At 40.7% G+C, this 19,537-nt stretch overlaps 1 protein-coding gene across 3 annotated transcripts in view; it reads right to left on the bottom strand.

The window, feature by feature from the left end:
- Positions 1 to 19,537, bottom strand: part of wrap73 (WD repeat containing, antisense to TP73) — a 36,259-nt gene that overhangs the window by 2,227 nt on the left and 14,495 nt on the right. For all 3 annotated transcript variants that reach the window (XM_041206638.1, XM_041206639.1, XM_041206637.1), the window contains exons 4-10: positions 10,180 to 10,252; positions 6,821 to 6,924; positions 5,804 to 5,890; positions 4,756 to 4,890; positions 2,394 to 2,471; positions 1,390 to 1,495; positions 287 to 412 (exon numbers count right to left, since the gene is read on the bottom strand). In XM_041206638.1, coding sequence (XP_041062572.1) covers positions 287 to 412; positions 1,390 to 1,495; positions 2,394 to 2,471; positions 4,756 to 4,890; positions 5,804 to 5,890; positions 6,821 to 6,924; positions 10,180 to 10,252 — 709 coding nt within the window. The remainder of the gene's footprint in view (positions 1 to 286; positions 413 to 1,389; positions 1,496 to 2,393; positions 2,472 to 4,755; positions 4,891 to 5,803; positions 5,891 to 6,820; positions 6,925 to 10,179; positions 10,253 to 19,537) is intronic.

Here is a 19,537-nt window from a genome sequence, read left to right as displayed (position 1 = left end):
ACAGCCCCAAGGATGATTCTTCTTCAATCTTCCCCTCCTTCCATGTAGGTGGTGTTTTGTCTCTACCTGGTTTCTTCACAGTGACACTGTTGAATCTTAAACTTTTTCCACCACACTGCCATTCCATGTATAGGTGGTGTGCAAGATCAGCAGTTGTTCCAAACCCCATCTGTGAAAAGGTCTAACACACCTGCTCAAACCTGACAGCCTGAATTGTGGATTTTTGTCCAAAATCAACGAGCTACCAGCCGACCTTTAATCCACCGCATGGGTTTTATTAACATACCATTTCTAGTTGCTAAGAAACGGTTATCTGGACTGAAAGCCAACATCCCGACACCCAATTTGGGATTTGCTCGATCTGGATCGGGCTTCACTACAGGTACCTCAACTGGAGGCTGGCAAATTTCATCTGAAACAGAAAGAAAAATCAGTAAAGATAGAACACTAATTACAGTGACCCATGCAAAGACTGTACTCGAAATCCCATAATTTGTGCTCTGATCTTTAAAAGAAATGGTAAAATTCCTTTAGTACTTCAGTCATTAAAAAGAGATTGCTGAATGTATACATTTAAAATTTAAATTATTACTGTTCTTCAGCCAAGAAGAAATTAAATCAGAACTCAACAGCAACCCCACCAAAAACAATGAAGTTTAGAATGTACGACATAGTAACCAGTCATTCAGCCCGTAGCCCTTTAAGTCACTTACCCTTTGGTTTTACCTGGAAATGAAATGAATGTGTGACCCTTCAGCTGAAATCGCAGAGCAGAAGGAGATTATTTAGGATGATAAAGCAGGAAGCTTTTAAGTGTTCATTTTCTTGAGCTACAAGCTCAGATACTAAAACAGGAAGAGGGCTCTCAAAGGGTGCTAATTCATGGGGTTTCTGCTTAATGATGTGGCCAGGCAACAGTGTAGAGTAATGGCATGCAAGTGGCTCATAGTCTAATTCAGCTGCACTTCTATGAGCGCAATCCTTTTGCTCAGCACCCTGAAATAGGTGTTGGGGAATAGAAAGGTCAGAGCGGATTTCTGTTGCTGATGACAATCTGCTGCAAACAAAGTGTGAATTCTGGGTGAAAACTGATTAAGCTCAACTGCAATGGTGAAATATGTCAACAACTTTTGCTGTCTAAGCTCATATGAACTATCACTTTTTTCAGATATTCTAGGGCAGCTGGTAGCTGTGAGAGTGCAGCTTTTTTTGAATGTGGGGAAGAAAACCTCAAAATGCTCTAAAAAGTCAACATAAACTACACTATCTCAAATGTTGCGAAAAAGAATCCAACAAATGTTTAATTGATATCACAGGCTCGTCCTTCCTCTAAGCTAGGCCAATGAAGAGCATAAACAGATTACTACATCCCTTCCCCACATTACTTACATTTACTCTCTGAGCTGAATAAGGAACATTTTTCAGTTGGAATTGGAAGAAAGGACAGGCCATCACCACCCAGCCGTGGGCAGCTTTCTACCTCCTTATAGATAACCTGTAGGCAGAAAGGGAATGGTTAGTGGTTCTGTCACATTTGTACATTTCTTATGATGGCTTTCTTTAGCCAGCCACTGCATGAAGCTAAATATAAGCAAGATAAAATATAAGCGCACATGGAGGCTATCAAAGCAACTGGGGAGGCCATGAACAGCAAGGGCTGTTCATACCTATTTGTTTAGGCATGTGGGATTTTGGGTGCTGAGCCAGTTACTTCTAACTGGTCTGTTCTTAGACTTAGGAAGCAAATTGTCCTGCAGCACACAGCATGTTCTACTTTGCAGCCATTGTGATTCAGTTACCAACTTTGCCTCATCCACTCATCCTGGACTGCACTATATTAAAGAAAATGGATTCTAGCTCTAGAGGATAAACCTTACAACACAACAGAAATATAACTCTAGATCACAAGTGCAATTACAATTTGGTTTTAAAACATGTTATAGACCTTAAAATCCATTTAACGTACATCACAAATTACAACTGTCAATTAGGCCGATAGACATTTAATAGCATGTAATGTCAAAATATCTTAAAGTACTCCATATAAATAATTATTTTTAGTTCACCAACTTGTGTAGCCAAAATGTTACTATTTTACACTAACAACATTATGAACAGCAACAAGGTTAAATGTCATTTCTTGGTGGTATGGGTTATGGAATGAATCTTAGTCAAAATAACAGGAGACATTTCTGCTCTTTGGATTGTGCCACAGATATTTCACAAATGTATGGACCACAAAATAAATCCCATCTATTGTAGAAGACAATAGAATGTGCACTCAAACCTTCATGTGGAGCTCAAACTTTTGAACCCAAAGGGAGGTATGTTACCCTCTCATTTCAAACAATTCTCCTTTCTCTCTCTCTCTCAAAAGAATTACTCCAACTTACACTTTTCGGGTTTCTGATGGTTGGGAGATGTTCCAATTCCACAAGCTTCCTCCAGGTCACATGGTTTATGATTCTTACCTAGTTGGTTAGATCATTTCAATTAAAATTTACTCCAACAAAAAGAAACCTTCACCTAAGATAATTAGTGCCAAAACTTCTCAAAAGAGGAGCTTATCTCTTCGGAAAAAAGGCGGATCCAGAGCAAAATTTAACAATAATGCAAGTCAAGCTGCCAGAGCAGCATCCCAGGTGCTATAGGTAATTAGGAGACAACTTATTAAACAGTGCATGATAGACTTTAGGGCTCTTTACTTAGAAGAGAACAGTAAACTTGAATTAAAAACAGAAAAAGTCAGTGAGTATCTGAAAGAGAAATGCGATGGTTTCAGTGTGACCACTCAGAACTGCAGTTAATTTATTTTTCCTGTTTAGATACTGATCAAATCTGCTTGCATTTTAAACATTAAAAGGATGCATTACTTAAAAACCCACCAGCTGTTCCAGCAGCAATGGTTCCCACTAGTGCCAATTTGTTCATGCAAATATGCACTTGCCTGAATGCTTGCTAGCAGCTTTGTTTCACTTGTACGTATAACTTAATAATCATGTTTGCATTCTACAGTGAATTTTCCCAACCAGTCAAATACAGGTGGGCACTGGGGATAACTTCCCTGCTCGTCTTTGAAATGGTGCACTGGGGTCTTTTATGTCACCTGAGGGGTTAGACATTAGTTTAACATCTCAACCTAAAGATGGCATCTCAGAGTGCAGCACTCTCTCAGTACTGCACTGAAGTAATAGCATTGATTTTTGTGCTCAGGTCATGGAGTGGGGCTTGAACCAACAATCTTCTGAAAGTGCGACCAAGGGTGCCATCAACTGAGTCAAAACTGCCACTGTCAAACTGGTTAAAGATAACTTTAGGACTGATGAATATTCATCCTGACATAGATACAGAGTCATGGAATAAATGAAGAGCCAACTGGATGTTGTAATAGCCAGAAGGAGGACTTAATTATAATTTGGCTTAGATGGGAAGAATTGGCATCCTCATCTTAAAGACTTTGGTGCAACCAAAACATAGGAACAGTCTTGTGCTTAGATAGACGAAAGTCTTGTAAAGAAAAATTTTGATGAAAGCTAATACAGGGGTGAGCATTAAATCAGGTGTCCATTTAATTAGTATAAATGTGTAAAGGAATAAAACATTTTTTTTGCAATGACATCCAGAACTCACTCAAGTAAGCAGTAATGTGGGAGAGGAAGAAATGAAACTATTAACCATTCCTGTGCATTGATAATTGGCAAAGCAGTCTGTATCTTTAGTTTGAAGCTAAGGACACTAGAAAACTACAGATTAAAATCATACCAGTTTTATAGTGTAATCTGGGTCTTGAGACTGTGCCTATCTCTCATGTAGGGTGATGCAATCAGGCTTCCTCTAATCTGGCCTAATACATGGCCAGTCTATGCATGCATGATGCAAATACGTGTAGCAGGTTCAAAGCTCTAGCATAACACTGCATCATGACTTCACTAGGGACAAAATAAACGTTTGTCCCCATTATTACATAATGGCTGTCACAATGTAACCATATAGAAATCCATAGCTCACCGAAGAGTGAAACAGGCTTAAGGGACTAAATGGCCTACTCCCATTCTTATGTTACCAAAATAGTGCAATGATTGACCCAGAAGGGCCAGTGCCAATCGGAACGACCTTTGTTTTTAAATATAAAATCTTCTGGATATGGGTTCTAAAATTCCATTAAGTTTATCTTTATATACTGCCTGACTGAAATCCAGTTTACAGATTGATCTAGGGACTTTTTAAAAAGAGCCATAAAAGCTACATATAGGTGCAAGTTGTTGTTTTAGAACAAATTTTAGCCAGCAGAATTTCAGATATAAGCCAAAATCAAAGTATTGGGGCTTTAGAAGATCCTGCAAATGCCAGTATTGTAATGTGAAGAAACCCACTTAGCTCAATCAGATTCTAAGCAATCTTGGTGGATAGATGATTTGAATAATTTTATGCCTCTCCACCATGAGCTATCTCAGGCCCAAGCTCTAGAATTCCATCCCCAAACCTTTTTGCCTCTCCACCTCCCTCTTCTTCACACACTGGTTAAAACCCACCTTTTTGTTACCTCTCTTAGTATCCCCTTTTTTGACTCAATGATAACTTTTGTCTGCTGTGAAGCACCTTGGAACATTTTTCTACGTCAGTACTGCTATACAAATATCAATAATTACGTGTAGTGAAAGATGTCCTAAACTTTGCCTTCATCAGTTTTAACTGATTCCAGCCTAGGTCTGCTGATCGATTATTTTATTCACAGACCTGCGTTTCATCTCTTACCTTTTCATCATAACTGCCAATGGCTAGAAACTGGCTGCTTGGACTCCATGCAACAGACTTCACACCAAGAGACCACTCGTACGCACTATATGTGGATAACAGGCGCCCATCCAATGAATACATGAGGACTTTATACTAGAAGGAACAAAAAAAGCTTACTCAGTACCAAGGGAGAGAAAGGGAAAAAAACAATTCCAGAAAACAAATTCATACTTTTATTTTTAAAGAAGGTGCAGAAATAAGAGGCATTCCATGTAGAATTGAGAGCTGTACAAGATCAGCTCTAACTTTCCTCTAGAGAGATTGCTTTTGGGAAATCTGTATGCTTGTGCTGCTAATCCTTGACCCTCACCCACAGTTAATGCTGAAAGAAAAATAAATCTTGCATTTATGTAGCATCATTCACATCTTCAGGACATCCAAAGCATTTCACAGCCAAGATAGTTACTGATGTAATTTAGGAAACATGGCAGCGAATTTGCATACAGTGGGGTCTTACAAACAGCATCAACATAACACAAATTTTGGTAATTAAGTGATGTTGGTGGAGGGATAAATGTCGGCCAAGAGAACCCTCCGCACCCCGTTCAAATCATGCGATTGCATTGTAATATCCATTAATGAGGCCAGATGGAGCTCAGTTCAAATGTTTCATGAAAGATGGCACGTTTGAAGGAGCTGTATTCCCTCAGTACTGCACTGATTTGTCAGCCTAGATTACGTGGTTCAATTTCTGGATTGAGAGCCTGAATTCACAACCCTTTCGTCAAGTGGCACTGCACTGAATGAATGCTGACATTTGAAGAGACCGAAGTGTACTTTTAGGCACACTTCCACATATCAACAGCTCACAAACAGACTTCATTTTACCTTCTTAAAATTCTCTGCTCTAACAAAAGGCCAAGAACTCACCACACAGTACTACAATCAAAACCCTGCATCTTGTCAATCAGTAGACCTTGGACTCCAAAGTTGCTTTAAAAAAATTAACATATTAAAGATAAGAAACTTTCAAGTTGCAATATCCCTTCTTAGAGCTGCCACTCACCTCCAAACATGAATCCCAGACTGCCAGCACACAGCTGTTGGGTGACCACTCGATACCAGCCAGATCCTGGGTCTCAGTCTCAAAATGCTGAACAAATTATATGCAAGAGGATCATGAATAAAAGACAGCTACCGAATCAATTTAGAAAAGCCTGACATTTGACTGTAAACAACAACTTATTTCAGACCACTAAAAGGAATACTAAAATGTAATAGATGACGATAAATATTCGCTACATTACAGACCCAAGGAATTTGGGCATTGCAGCACAGATGTTGGGACGTGCATTGTAGGAATGCAAATAAAATGCTGCATTGTACAAAAGAACAGGTTGGGCCCAGACCCATTGGAGTTTAGAAGAATCAGAGGTGATATTATTGAAACATATAAGATCCTGAGGGGACTTGACAGGGTAGGTACAGGAGGATGTTTCAACTTGTGGGACAGACTAAAACTGGGGGACGTAATGCAGGCTGCATGATGGCTTACAGTAATCTCACTCTTCTGGGACAGGTTCAAATCCAGTTCAAATGAATAGCATAGAAATCTATGGCTACAATCTAAGCTAAGTTCCTGGAATGTACAGATCCATAGCCGACATTAATTCACAGTCCTGCTCAGATGGCTGGGGAAGGAATTATAGATTTCCCATTGATGCAATTGGGAGTTGATTAATTTGGAGCAATTTGAAAAGCAGCTTTACCCTCCACCTAACCCATTCTCTATGTGATTCAAACTACTTGACACAAGCACCTGGTTTGGAGGTGTTGAAAAGTTCCATTCCCTAACACTGGAAACCCTTCACCTCTTGAGTATATAAATAATCTCATTTCTGATAGACTAGCAATGTAGTGCTTGTAATAATAGTAGTCCATGGGCGTTGTGCACTTTTTGAAGTTCCTGAAATCAAGCATGATTTCAGTGGTAAGTTTCTGGAACACCACACAGTATAAGAGTCAACACTGGGTAACACCGCTCTCAATGAAGAGTGTTTTTTTTTAACGTAAAGTTAATTACCCGCAGTAGCTGCCACTCACTGCAGACAAAGATACTGATGTGATCCTTGCAGTCCCGTCTCTCTGCCAGCGCCATGTAGTGCCCATCCTTGGTGAAATCCATCCCTAAGGCCACAACGAAACATTTAGTTTGTGGTATTTTATTAGATTGTCAAAGCCTACAGGATTTTAAAGAAGTCACACAGGGAAATCCATCCTCCACACAATCATCTACAGTTGAAATGGTTAAACTAAAGCTATTTAAGAGGTAAAATGTCTAATAAAACCATATGGAAAAGAAACTTTCAAATAATTATTTGTATCTTCCCCAATCTTATTCCATTCCTGGCGGCACTGAGGTACGCTTCCACGGACATCGACAGCCCTGAAATCCCACTTAATTGATTTCTCTGAATGTATAAGTCTCGTCATTGAGGGGGTATTTAGCCTTATCCACAGCAAAGGAACTGATGGATTGGCTGCTCGTTTTACAATGTAAGTATAAAGCAGGTGGCTGATAGTCAACTAACAGGATTGTGTCAGGCAGATTAGGTTAAAATTACAAAGTGTCAGCAATCTATTGAACTATGGAGGACATCACAACCAAGCCCACTTACGTCCTCCCTCATTTTTTAGCCAGAGATCACCAAGGATCCTGCCTGATTACCCCTTTCCTTCGCTCAGAGGCACTGAAGCCAATTATGGTATGCAAACGGTAACCCTGTCTCAACAGCAACTCTGGCTCAAATGAGCTAATAGCACACACATCACCACCACCCCCCCACCACCCCACCCCACCCCCCCAACCCAGAGCTGCTCAAACATGAGGATTTCATTTTTCTTTTCAGAATGTATTAAAAAAAAAGTGTTGTTTTAATTACCACTTTGTCTGGAGTTTCAAAGTATAGCATCCAAAAACATTTAGAAAAAAAAAATTATGTCCTATGTAGCCTGCTCAAATCAAGACTCAAACAAAAAAAAACTGTTTAAGATACAATTGGCAGAATCACTGGATGTTAACACATATTATTTATTCTCTAAAGGTGGTGATAAAAATGCTTTGTTCAGAACCAGCACATCAATTTGCTTTCTTGAAGAGCTGATCAATTCTTCAAAGTGACCCAATCTCAGTCTGGAACCCTGTTTGTGAACATTTATATTTAGAATAACTCAGTTCAACACAATCAACTCTGCAACTGGTGGTGCTTGCTGAGGAATCTTAACCTAAATCTCTGGAAATCTAAGGTAGACCTAGGTGAGGTGATTCATGAGCGCTGCTGAGAACCAGACAATCTGCAGAAATATTATCATTTCTTAGAAACTGCAACATTTTGTTTCAATGATAGCTCACCACCAGCTTCTCAAAGGCAACTAGGGTTGGGCAATAAATGCTGGCCCAGCCAGCAAAGCCCACATCCCGTGAATGACTTAAGGTAGCACGTCAAAACAAAATGTTGCAGTGCTCCTCAAATTTATATACTGCTGAACTACTAATCCAGAGACCGTGGGTTCAAATCCCATCTTATCCAATCTGGGATTCCAGTCCCAAACTAATGCCCTCTGAGGTGGTCTAGCAAGCCACTCTGTTGTACCAGAACAACTAGGATAAACTTTAGAAAAAAAGCAAACCAAGCACTAAGGTTCATTTTTAATAGGTCTGGAATTGTAAAGCAGAGATGTTATATTAAACTTCTGTAGAACTTTGGTTAGACCATACACAGAATGATGTGCATAGTTCTGCTCTCCTTACTACAAAATGGTTAGCAAGATAGCAAAGGTGCAAAGCCAATTCTCAAGGGTGATACCGAACTGAGACTATAATACTTATCAGGAAAGGCTAAACGGGTTGCAGCTCTCTTCGCCAGAGTAGAGAAAGCCCTGAGGTGATCTGATGGAGATCTTTAAGACAATGAAAGGATTTGATAGGGTAGAGGTTGATACCATGTATCCACTTGTGGGCAGTCCAAAACTACAGGACATTAATTGTAAGATAGTCACTATGGAATTCAGAAGAAACTTCTTTACCTAAAAAGGGGTAAAGCCAATTCTATAATGTTTTTGAGGCAAACACCATTTAAGAGGAAGCTAGCTAAGCAATTGAAGGAAGGGGGAATAGAAGAATATACTGGTACTGTTAGATGAAGAGGGAGCAAGAGAAGACTTGTGCGGAGCATAAACACTGGCAAAGACCAGCTGGGCCAAATAATTTGTTTCAGTGATGTAGACATTGCATATAGTTGTTTATGACCAAGTTCTGCTCATCGTATCTTCCAAAACCAACACTTCTCACTCTCTCCCTCATCCCTGCCAATTCTACTATGTAGCCAATCTCTAGGAGAAGCACAGAACAGCCTGAACAGGCATGCACTCAATCTCTCTTTCTTATGGGAAACCCTTCTTCTCAAAAAACAGCCTGATTAAAGATCAGCAAAGTCACAAGAAAAAAAAAGTGCAGGCGGACAAAAGTATCCTGTTTGGAGGAACAGCACCTCATCTTCCGACTAGGCACTTTACAGCCTTCTGGACTGAATATTGAATTCAACAACTTTAGATCTTGAACCCCCTCCTCCATCCCCACCCCCTTTCCGTTTCTTCCCCCTTCCTTTTGTTTTTTCCAATAATTTATGTGGATTTTTCTTTTCCCACCTATTTCCATTATTTTTAAATCTTGTATGCCCTGCTAGTCTTTCCACCCCACCCCCACTAGAGCTGTACCTTGAGTGCCCTGCCATCCATTCTTAATTAGCACATTCGTTTAGATAATATCACCACCTTCAGCACCTCTTTGTTCCTTTGTCTGTGACATCTTTTGATTATCTGCTCCTATCACTGCTTGCTTGTCCCTACAACCGCACCACTCCGCCCCCCCCACCCCACTTCTCTCCCCCCACCTCCCCGCCCCCCACCTTAAACCAGCTTATATTTCACCCCTCTCCTAATATTTACTCAGTTCTGTTGAAGGGTCATGAGGACTCGAAATGTCAACTCTTTTCTTCTCCGCCAATGCTGCCAGACCTGCTGAGTTTTTCCAGGTAATTCTGTTTTTGTTTTGGATTTCCAGCATCCGCAGTTTTTTTGTTTTTATCAAAAGTATCCTGTTGTTTTGTGATCTCACCATTAGGATTCAGGGTATCCTTCAGGGATGGTTCCTTTCAAATTTTATTTTTTTTCTACAGATATCATTGAACAATGATCTTTGGTAACCCCCACAAAATAAAATGGGTTGAGAAACTATTTTGCAAAACTAACTAACTATCTAATGAAGGCACCAAGGACTGTGGATATAATCAGAATCACTGAACAGTTTACAACAAATCCTTCTCAATTTCACTTAATTCATTCTTATATTATCCTTCAAAACAAGATTGCTCATCCACTTACCATGCTGACAGGACTTGGGATACTTTATATAAGATACTGATTTGGTGCACAATGACCAGATGGTGATTCTCAGCTGTTGAGAGAGATAAATGTTTATTTATTTTGTCGCGGCAGCAAGCATAGAACGCCGGAACTCCGACCCAAACCTGACCTCAGAAATTAATCTATGCAAGCCTGCAGGCTACACTTTCACACTGAACAAATCTCTTCTCAGCAGCTGAAATTACAAGAACTGTATGCAAGAATGTAATTTACAGGACCCAGCCCATTAAACTATTAGCCATAAATGTACAATTTGATCAAAAATTCAACTTTTTTTAAAGAAAAGACAAACACCAGCCATGTCTATCTCAGTCAGGGCTTTTTATAATGACCACCATTTCTCTGAACAGTCCAACTTTAAGTCCCTTTCTGAAGTTAGTTACAGGTCATAGAAACTCATCATTGTAATAAGTTTGATGACAAAATCATACTGGATTTGAAATTAGATGGATGGCGGTAAACTAATAAGTTTATATTGGAAGGAAGCTTCCCCCATATTCAGTGGATAAAAGGCATAGTTCTGAGCCAAACAAAGAATACCAGGTACACCTCATTACAAGTTGGCTGGAGCAGCAGAAAGGGTGCTATAATTGACCAAGTAAGGGAATAGGGAAATGGAAAGAAAAGCAGAAGTGGCTGGGCTTCTGCTCAATACTTACCCAATGGCCTGATTGAAAAATGTATATCAGTGGGCATCAGATGGACACAGCATCAGACTTGTGATGCCCTTCCACAGTTGGCACACATCCCCTGAAGAATGGCCACTCAAATGAAATGCCAGTGGAGTGTCCAAATACTGCACATCAGTGGATTCAGATATAAAAAAGCAGAAAACAAATAATGCTAGATGAAGGTGTAAAAACTTCTACCAAACAATGCCAGATCCTGTAGTTTTTTTTTATTCTTTCACAGGATGTGGGCGCCACTGGCTAGGCCAGCATTTATTTCGTATCCCAATTGCCATTGGGAAGGTGAGGGTGAGCTGCCTTCTTGAACCACTGCAATCCATCTGGTTTAGGTGCACCCATGTTGCAGTTAGGAAGGCAGTTACTGGATTTTGAGCCAGTGACAGTGAAAGAACAACGATATAGTTCCAAGTCAGGTGGATATGTAGCTTGCAGGGGAACTTTCAGTCGTGATGCTCCTATGCATCTGCTGCCCTTGACCTTCTAAGTTTGGAAGTTGCTGTCAAAGGAACTTTGGTGAATTGCTACAGTGTATCTCGTTGATGGTACACACTGCTGCCATTCTGCATTGCTGGTGGAAGGACTGAATATTTCAGGTGGTGGATGGGGTGCCAATCAAGTTGGCTGCTTTGCATCCTCATTGGCCCTGAGGTTAATTTTATATTTGAGGAATGTCAAACCTCTACATTATGATAAATTTCATGTTTTTTTAAGAAAAGTATTTTTATAGTTTGCTTATATTGATAGTTTAGCTTCTATCTAACTCAGATCATTTATTTTGCTCTCAAAATTTAAATTTAACAAAAAATGCTTTTAACTTCCTGGTTTGCTGTCTGAGAATACTGTGGTTAGCTGCTTACCTTGCTTGTTGATATCACTGCTGCTACATGCCTGGAGATCGTCTTGACTTGATGTCAGGTTTAAACTTGTTGGGAAAAGGGGAAGTCTGTGCCAAAGAGATCTTTGTGGGCATCTTTCTTTCAAGGTCAGCCGCAAGCTCTATTGCAAAATCTCTCTCATGATGTTTTGGAGCAAGTCAGGCTTAAGAGTTTTTGATTTGGCAAAATAGGGAGAATTTAGATTTGTGTTCTGTCTGTGCCAGCATTATTCTTGTTGATCCAGGGCAAAGTATGTAATTAAGGGACACTTGTCCCTTAGTGAACTTAATGGAACTATACAGGGACAAGTGTCAAGGAGACATTAACTAAAGGGAATCTTTATTGTTGGGACACATTAGGAGTGGTAAGTCTGAGATAGTCAACTTCTATGATATCTCACTTAAATGACATTTACAGGCCGTATCCATTTCATTGCAAGTGGTGGGAAAGCAAGCTTGAGATCAGATTCTACAATTTGTACTGCCTCTGAGACACACATTCCTTTTTTTTTAAAAAAATGGCTGCATTGTTACTTTTGCTTCTTGGTGCAGGCGAAACCATTCAATTTGGCATATGGAGCAGTATCAGCTGTGTTTGGCGATATGAGCAACAACTGCAGTGGATTTTACGTGGGTTTCCCAATCTGCAGCAACAGTGGCAGGCCAGAAAGGACAGCATCCCTTTAACATGAAAAATATTTTTTTTTCATGGTCATTTTATTTTTAATAGGGTCACTGGTTTATGATGACTGAATAAGTTCAATTTCATTCAAACAATTGGGATTCCAGACTTCTACTGGTGATTTTGGGATTGCATTCTCTGATTTCCTTTATTTATCTATGAAAATAGAAAACTAACGACCTTAATCACTGAACTCAATTAAAATTGAGGCTTAATATCTCCATAGTTGTAACAGTCTGGGTTTAGTATCCTTCAAACTGTGCCAGTCTTGCCTTATCAAGTTACCCTGCTTAGAGTCTCAGCAACTTTGTATTCTATTTTAGAAACAGCCATATAGTGGCAGATTTCAGGATCATTTACTTTTGGAAAACAACAGCTGAGATGCCTCTTCTCCAGCTGGAATTAAAGTGCTCAGGTTTTTACATTAAAAAGAAATCACAAATATCTCAGGGGTCAGGGTATCTTGAGATCTTAAAAATTAGCTTTTATATGTTAGGTATGGCTTTAATTTTTTTTCCTCATTTGAGATGCTTTGCTAGCAAACTCCACTATTATCTCCAATTTTTTCCCCTTTTGCCCATCTCTCATGCAGGTCCATGGACAGAAGTCAAAGAATGAAATCTTGGCTAAATTGCCATTTGTCAAAGGTGATCATGGGTACTGAGCATGAGGGCTAGTCATGGCTTCATCTTCATCTAATACATTTCACATTTATTTGCAGCAGGGGAATGCTGGACCAGGAACTGTGTTCTTGGTGTGTCCCCCTAACACAATGTGCCAAGACCATTTGTTGCAAATCTAGTTGAGTTTGGCTAGCTTGACACTTGTTGGCAATCAACTCTGGGATATGTGGTCTGTTTTGATTCACTGCCACTTGTAGGTTGTATTTACCTGCTGGGGAGGAAAGGGAAGGTTGTTGGTGAGGGGCGACATCATATGGGAGGCACCATTTAGATGCTTATTTTTAAATCCCTGCTCCTTTGTGTTGCTTGCATTGCCCTGGTACTGAAACATGCCAAGTCACTATTGCATCATTATTGTGTGCATATGCCTATTGTATGGTCTGGTCTGGTCATCTTTGTATACCAGTTCCAATAAACAGAAATACTATGCTAAAAATTAAATCAATAAAGACCTTTCAAATACAATATATGCAACCACTAATTTTTGCAGAAGGTTTAAAAACCTTGTTCCGTGATTCACCAGGTTACTCTGAAGTGCCAAATGGATGATCCATCTCAGCCTCTTCCTGAGGTCCCCAGCATCACAGATGTCAGTCTCCAGTCAATTCAATTCGCTCCATGTGATTTCAAAAAATGGCTGAAGGCACCTAACACTGCAAAGACTACAGACCCTGACAACATTCTGGCAATAGTACTGAAGACTTGAGCTCCAGAACTAGTCGCGCCCCTAGCAAAGCTGTTCCAAGTACAGCTACAGCACTGGCATCTACCCGGCAACATGGAAAATTGCCCAGGTATTCCTGTCCACAAAAAGCAGGATAAATCCAACCCGGCCAATTACCACACTGTCAGCCTACTCTTTATCATCAAAATTATGGAAGTTGTTGATGTTCTACCAAGCGGTACTTGCAAAGCAATAACCTGCTCACTGATGCTCAGATTGGGTTCCACCAGTACCACTCGGCTCTTTACCTCATTGCAGCCTTGGTCCAAACATGGCCAAAAAAAGCTGAATTCCAGAGATGAGGCAAAAGTGATTGCCCTTGACATCAGAATTTGACCAAGTGCAGCATCAACGAGCCCTATCAAAACTGGATTCAATGGGAATCAGGCGGAAAACTTTCCACTGGCTGTGATCATACCTAGCACAGAGGATGAAGGTTGTGGTTGTTAGAGGTCAATTGTCGCAGTCCCAGGACATCACTCAGGGTAGTGTCCTAGGCCCGGTTATCTTCTGCTGCTTCAATGATCTTCCCTACCTCCATCAGGTCAAAAGTGGGAATGTTTGCACAATGTGCAGTATCATTCATGACTCTTCAGATACTGAAGCAGTCCATGTCCATATGCAACAAGACCTGGAAAACATTCAGGCTTGGGCTGACAGGTGGCGAGTAATAGATGTGTCACACAAGTGCCAGGCATTGGCCATCTCCAACAAGAGAATCTAACTACCTCCTCTTGCCAATGCCATTACCATCACTGAAGCCCCCAATATCAAATCTTGGGGGGTTTTCATTGACCAGTAACTGATCTGGATCAGCCAAATAAATATTGTGGCTACAAGAGCAGGTCATAGGCTGGGAATTCTGCAATAAGTAACTCACTGACTCCCCGAAGCCTGTCCACTGTCTAAAGGCACAAATCAGGAGTGTGATGGAATACTCCACTTGCCTGGATGAAAGCAATTCCACCACTATTCAAGATGCTTGACACCACCCAGAACAAAGCAGCCCACTTGATTGGTGCCACATCAACCAACTTAAACATTCACTGCCTCCATCACTAGGCAGTATATGCCACACAAGATGCACTGCAGCAACTCACCAAGGCTCCTTCGACAGCACCTTCCAAACCTGTGACCTCTACAACCTAGAAGGCCAAGGGCAGCAGATGCATGGGATCACCATCACCTCCTGGAATTTCCTTCCGAATAGCACTATGGGTGTACGTGCACCACATAGACCGTAGCGGTTCAAGACGGGGCTCACCACCGCTTTCTCAAGGCTAATTAGGGATGGACTACAAATGGTAACCTAGCCAGGGACACCCATATCCTGCAGAAAGGAAAAAAGCTTTTGGATTTCCACATAACTCTGCGCAAATGTGGATTCCAGAAGCTGCTTTCAGTTTCAATGGAGTAATGACAGTGGATGTTGATAATTTTGCTATCATTACTACCACAAAATCTGGACCATTTTGAGTTTGTACCTTTTAAAAACTCTTTACACAGAAGTCTGGTTTTGTACCATATGTAAATAACATCAGATGGCTAGTCATACTCCAGGGCTGGTTGGCACCAACCACTGTTGCTGAAATATTCCAACAGGTGCAATGTTGATAACCATCACTATACAAAACAATAAAAAAAATGGCAGCTCAAATAGCCTTCACTTTGTAAACCATACTCTGCTCGGTCAGAGGGGCTCTTTGCATAGCCGTGTCTGTCAGCAAGGGATTTTGCAGGATTATTGATTACACATTCCACAGTACAAAGCATTTTAACAAAGATAGAATCATAGCCACAGCCAACATCACTTCAACTCCAAGTTTATTTTAATTTTGAAAAAGCCTAAGAGCATGATAAAAGTAAGTTAATTTTGTTCTGCTGCAAAACACAAAGTAATTTTCTAATTGTGCAATACTAAATGTTAGGCTTCTCTGATGGCTCAGTCGGTAGTCAGTATGTAACTAGGCCAACACAGATTGTATAGAGATTATTGCATGGCTGCGGGAGGAAGAAGATGTTTAGTCATGATTCTCCAGCTATTTTGGTGTTCAGAGAAGGCTCCCTTGACTGAAATCCTGAGATGAAGGGTTATTTTATGAGGAAAGGTTGAACAGGTTGGGACTATATCCATTAGAGCTTTTTAGAAAAATGAGAGGCGATCTTATTGAAACACAAGGTACTGAGGGCAATTGACAGTGTGGAAACCGAGAGGATGTCTCTCCTTATGGGGGAGCGTAGAACTGGAGACAGTTTAAAAATCAGGGGTCTCCCATTGAAGATTGAGATTTAGTGAGTTGTTAGTCTGTGGAATGCTCTTCCCAAGAGAGTAATGGAGTCTGGGTGAAGGGCTGAGTGAGGTAGAATTTTGATCAATGGAGTTAAGGATTATGGGATGCAGACAGGAAAGTGGAGTTGAGGTCGCAATCAGGTCAGCCATGATCTTACTGAATGGCAGATCAGGTACAAGGGGCCAAATGGCCCAGTCCCACTCTGAATTATTGTGTTCTTGTGTTTGGAGCAGGTTTGATGAACCAGCCGGTTTTTTTCCTGCCTCTCAATTTTGTATGTTCATAAAAGTTGGAAGGTTCAATCCTTAGCCTTTGCTGAATTAGATCTCAGCCAAGATGACAGTAGGGGCACTTGCTGGAACATGAAAAAAGTACACATGCAAGATGAGGACAGGATCAAGCCTGGCTGTGCTAGCCAAAGCTCATGGTTGTGCCCCTGCCAAGGTCCAAAAATGAACATTATTAATTGGCATAAAATACTAGTGTGCTGGGCACCACTGGAGTCATACCTCAATGGAAATGTGGGCATTCCAACTGGAATAGTACAACCACAAGTTAATAAAGTGGTGAGGGTCTATATTTCAAAAGATATTTAATATTGAGCACTTTAATCTCTCACTTCTTATAGGGCACAGCCATCCAAATAAAGAGAACATTAAAAAAAATTGCTTTGTAGCCTTTCTTTTGCCACTGGAAACTGGCCAAATAGGCAGCAAGAAATATTTTCCCACACCCTTGCACATCTGAAGCCAGTTCCTGGGAGAGAAGTCAGGACAGCCCAGGGTGACTAGCTTTTCAGTTCTCCCTCCTTCATCACAATAAATTTACCCTCAAACTCTTCTGTAATCTCTTCACTAATTACCTGGGCAATGAGAGCTAAGAGTTATGATAACTAAAATACTGAGAGATAGCAGGATATAGCCAACTGATTTTCTCCCCTTCCAAAAAAGAATAAAGGCTCACTGGGTACAATGCACTGCTTTTTTTGTCACCCAGCTATACATAACTCCATCCCAGATTTGTACCATGTTAGCTGATATCAGTGTCCCTATGCTGGGGGAGTAAATCAATAAACATCCAAGTTTGGCAATAACCCCAAAATTACCTATATTTTAAATTAGTAGTAGTTATGGTGCCTCTTTGTCTGAGTTGAACCTCATCTTTTCAGTGGCTATTAATCCTCTTTCACCAGCATCCAGTGGGTACTAAAACCCAACAGTCTTCTCTCGCTAAGTGTTTAATGAGTCTCTGAGTAAAATGATACCAGCTGAATTAACAAATTTTTAAAATCCTATCAAGTCAACTCATTGTTAACTTCTTTCACCCTCCTCACTGATGATTGCACAATGTTCAGCACCACTTGCGACTCATCAAGGTACTGATGCAGTCCACGTCCATATGCAGCAAGACCTGGACAATATCCAGGCTTGGGCTGACAAGTGGCAAGTAACATTTGTGCCACACAAGTGCCAGGCGCTAACCATCTCCAACAGCTGCTGAAACTATACAGTTTGACTGCAGTGAGAAAGATCCCAGTACATTAATTCTGAACAAAATTTGAGAGTACATTACTGACTACATCAGTGAGACAAAATTACTGGTTCTGAAAATGAAACACTTTTTGGATTGTAGTCAGTGAAGTAATGTAGAAAAAGTGGCAGCCAACTTGCACACATCAAGGTCCAACCAACAAATTAAATAACTGACCAGGTCTGTTTTAGAAATTGATTGAGGGGTAACATGTTGGCCAGGACAGCGGAAGAATTCCTCTGCTCTTCTTCAAGTACTGGCGCAGGATGTTTTATACCCACTCAAAAGAGCTGCATTTCACATTTTGCAATTATTTGTACACTGTTCAAGAATCATCTGAGGATGTCAAAACCTCTATTGAGTGAAACATCGTCAAATGAAAACAATTCTGGCTTCACTGCATTTCAACTCCTCATGCATGCTTTTCAAATACAGGGGAACATATGGACAACAGAGAACTCAGGACAGTGATTTATACACACAGTTCTTACTGTAATGTATTGATGGGGCAGGATTTTGCCCTTGGCGGGGGTGCTCAATGGAGGCGGTCGGGAAGCCAACCGCCGCCCGCAATTGGCTCTGCAACGCAATTTTACGGGGTCAGGCCGATTAAGGCCCGTCCTGCGTGGACCATGAGCAGCAGCGCTGCCTGTGCAGGCAGGGGAAGGAGGGAGAGCAGTTTGTGCATGCGTGCAAAAGATCATTTCAATCTCCCTGAGGCACAGAGCTGCCTCAGGGAGATTGAAGTGTCCTTTAAAACAATAAAGACAGTAAAAATTTAATAAAACATGTCCCCACATGACTCACATGAGATGGGACATGTTTTTAATTCCAAAATAATATTTTTATTTAATGTGTATTAGCTTTAGGAAATCTCAACCCGCTCATGGATGAGGTTTCCTAAAAAACGTAAAGGCCACTTGGCCTTTTCACCTGCCCGCCAACCGTTAGGTTGGACAGGCAGTGTAAATTTCAAGTTAATGGGGTTGTTAATGGCCTTAATAGACCTTTTAATTATCAACGGGTACGCAGCCAACTCCAGCGCGCGGCCACCGAATGTAATATCACGTGAGTGCGCAATGAATTTGGGATGCACGCCCGATGTCATTGCGTGTCATTTTACTCTCAGGTGTGTCGGGCATGCCAAGCGTAAAATTCTGCCCATGAAATCTTGAAGGGGTTTAGTAAGGCAATGCATATTTCTCCATCAGACAAATCACATACTTACTACAAAGCAGTTCACAATTATTGAGCGGTTGACTAAAATAAACCAATACTCAAAGACCAGTCAGTTCTAAATAGGTTCTTGGAATACCATCTGTGTGATGCTTGTTTTAGGATACAGTGCAGAGTGGGGACAGTCTGCAGATTTTCAGACATGAATCGCCGTTTTTAGTTGCATCATTCTAAACAGGATATCTCTCTACTACAACTAAAATACAAGCTGCAAATGTAATACACCCAGAATTATGCAAACTGAGGATTAAAGAATTAACTCAGAAACCTATGGCATAGGAGATCATTCAGCTCATTGTTGTCTTTGCCAGCTGAGAGTGGAGCTATCCAGCGTAAACCACTTTCCAGCTCTTGGTTCTTAGCCTTCTAGGTTATGGCGCTTCAAGTGCGTACCAAAGTACTTTTTAAAAATGACAAGGGTTTCTGCCTCAAACAGTGAGTTCCAGACCCTACCACCCTCTGGGTGAAATAATTTTTCAACTCCCCTCTTTTTCTACGCAATCCAGTCATTGACCTCTCTAATAAGGGAAATAATTATTTGAGCAATTCCAACTAGATCCCTCATTTTCATACATTTCAATTAAAATTCCCCTCACCCTCCTCTGTC

The sequence above is a fragment of the Carcharodon carcharias genome, chromosome 15 (assembly GCF_017639515.1).
Source record: "Carcharodon carcharias isolate sCarCar2 chromosome 15, sCarCar2.pri, whole genome shotgun sequence".
NCBI classification, from domain to species: Eukaryota; Metazoa; Chordata; class Chondrichthyes; order Lamniformes; family Lamnidae; genus Carcharodon; species Carcharodon carcharias.
The sequence above is the reverse complement of the archived record's forward strand: the minus strand, read 5'-3'. Positions and strand labels throughout refer to the sequence as shown.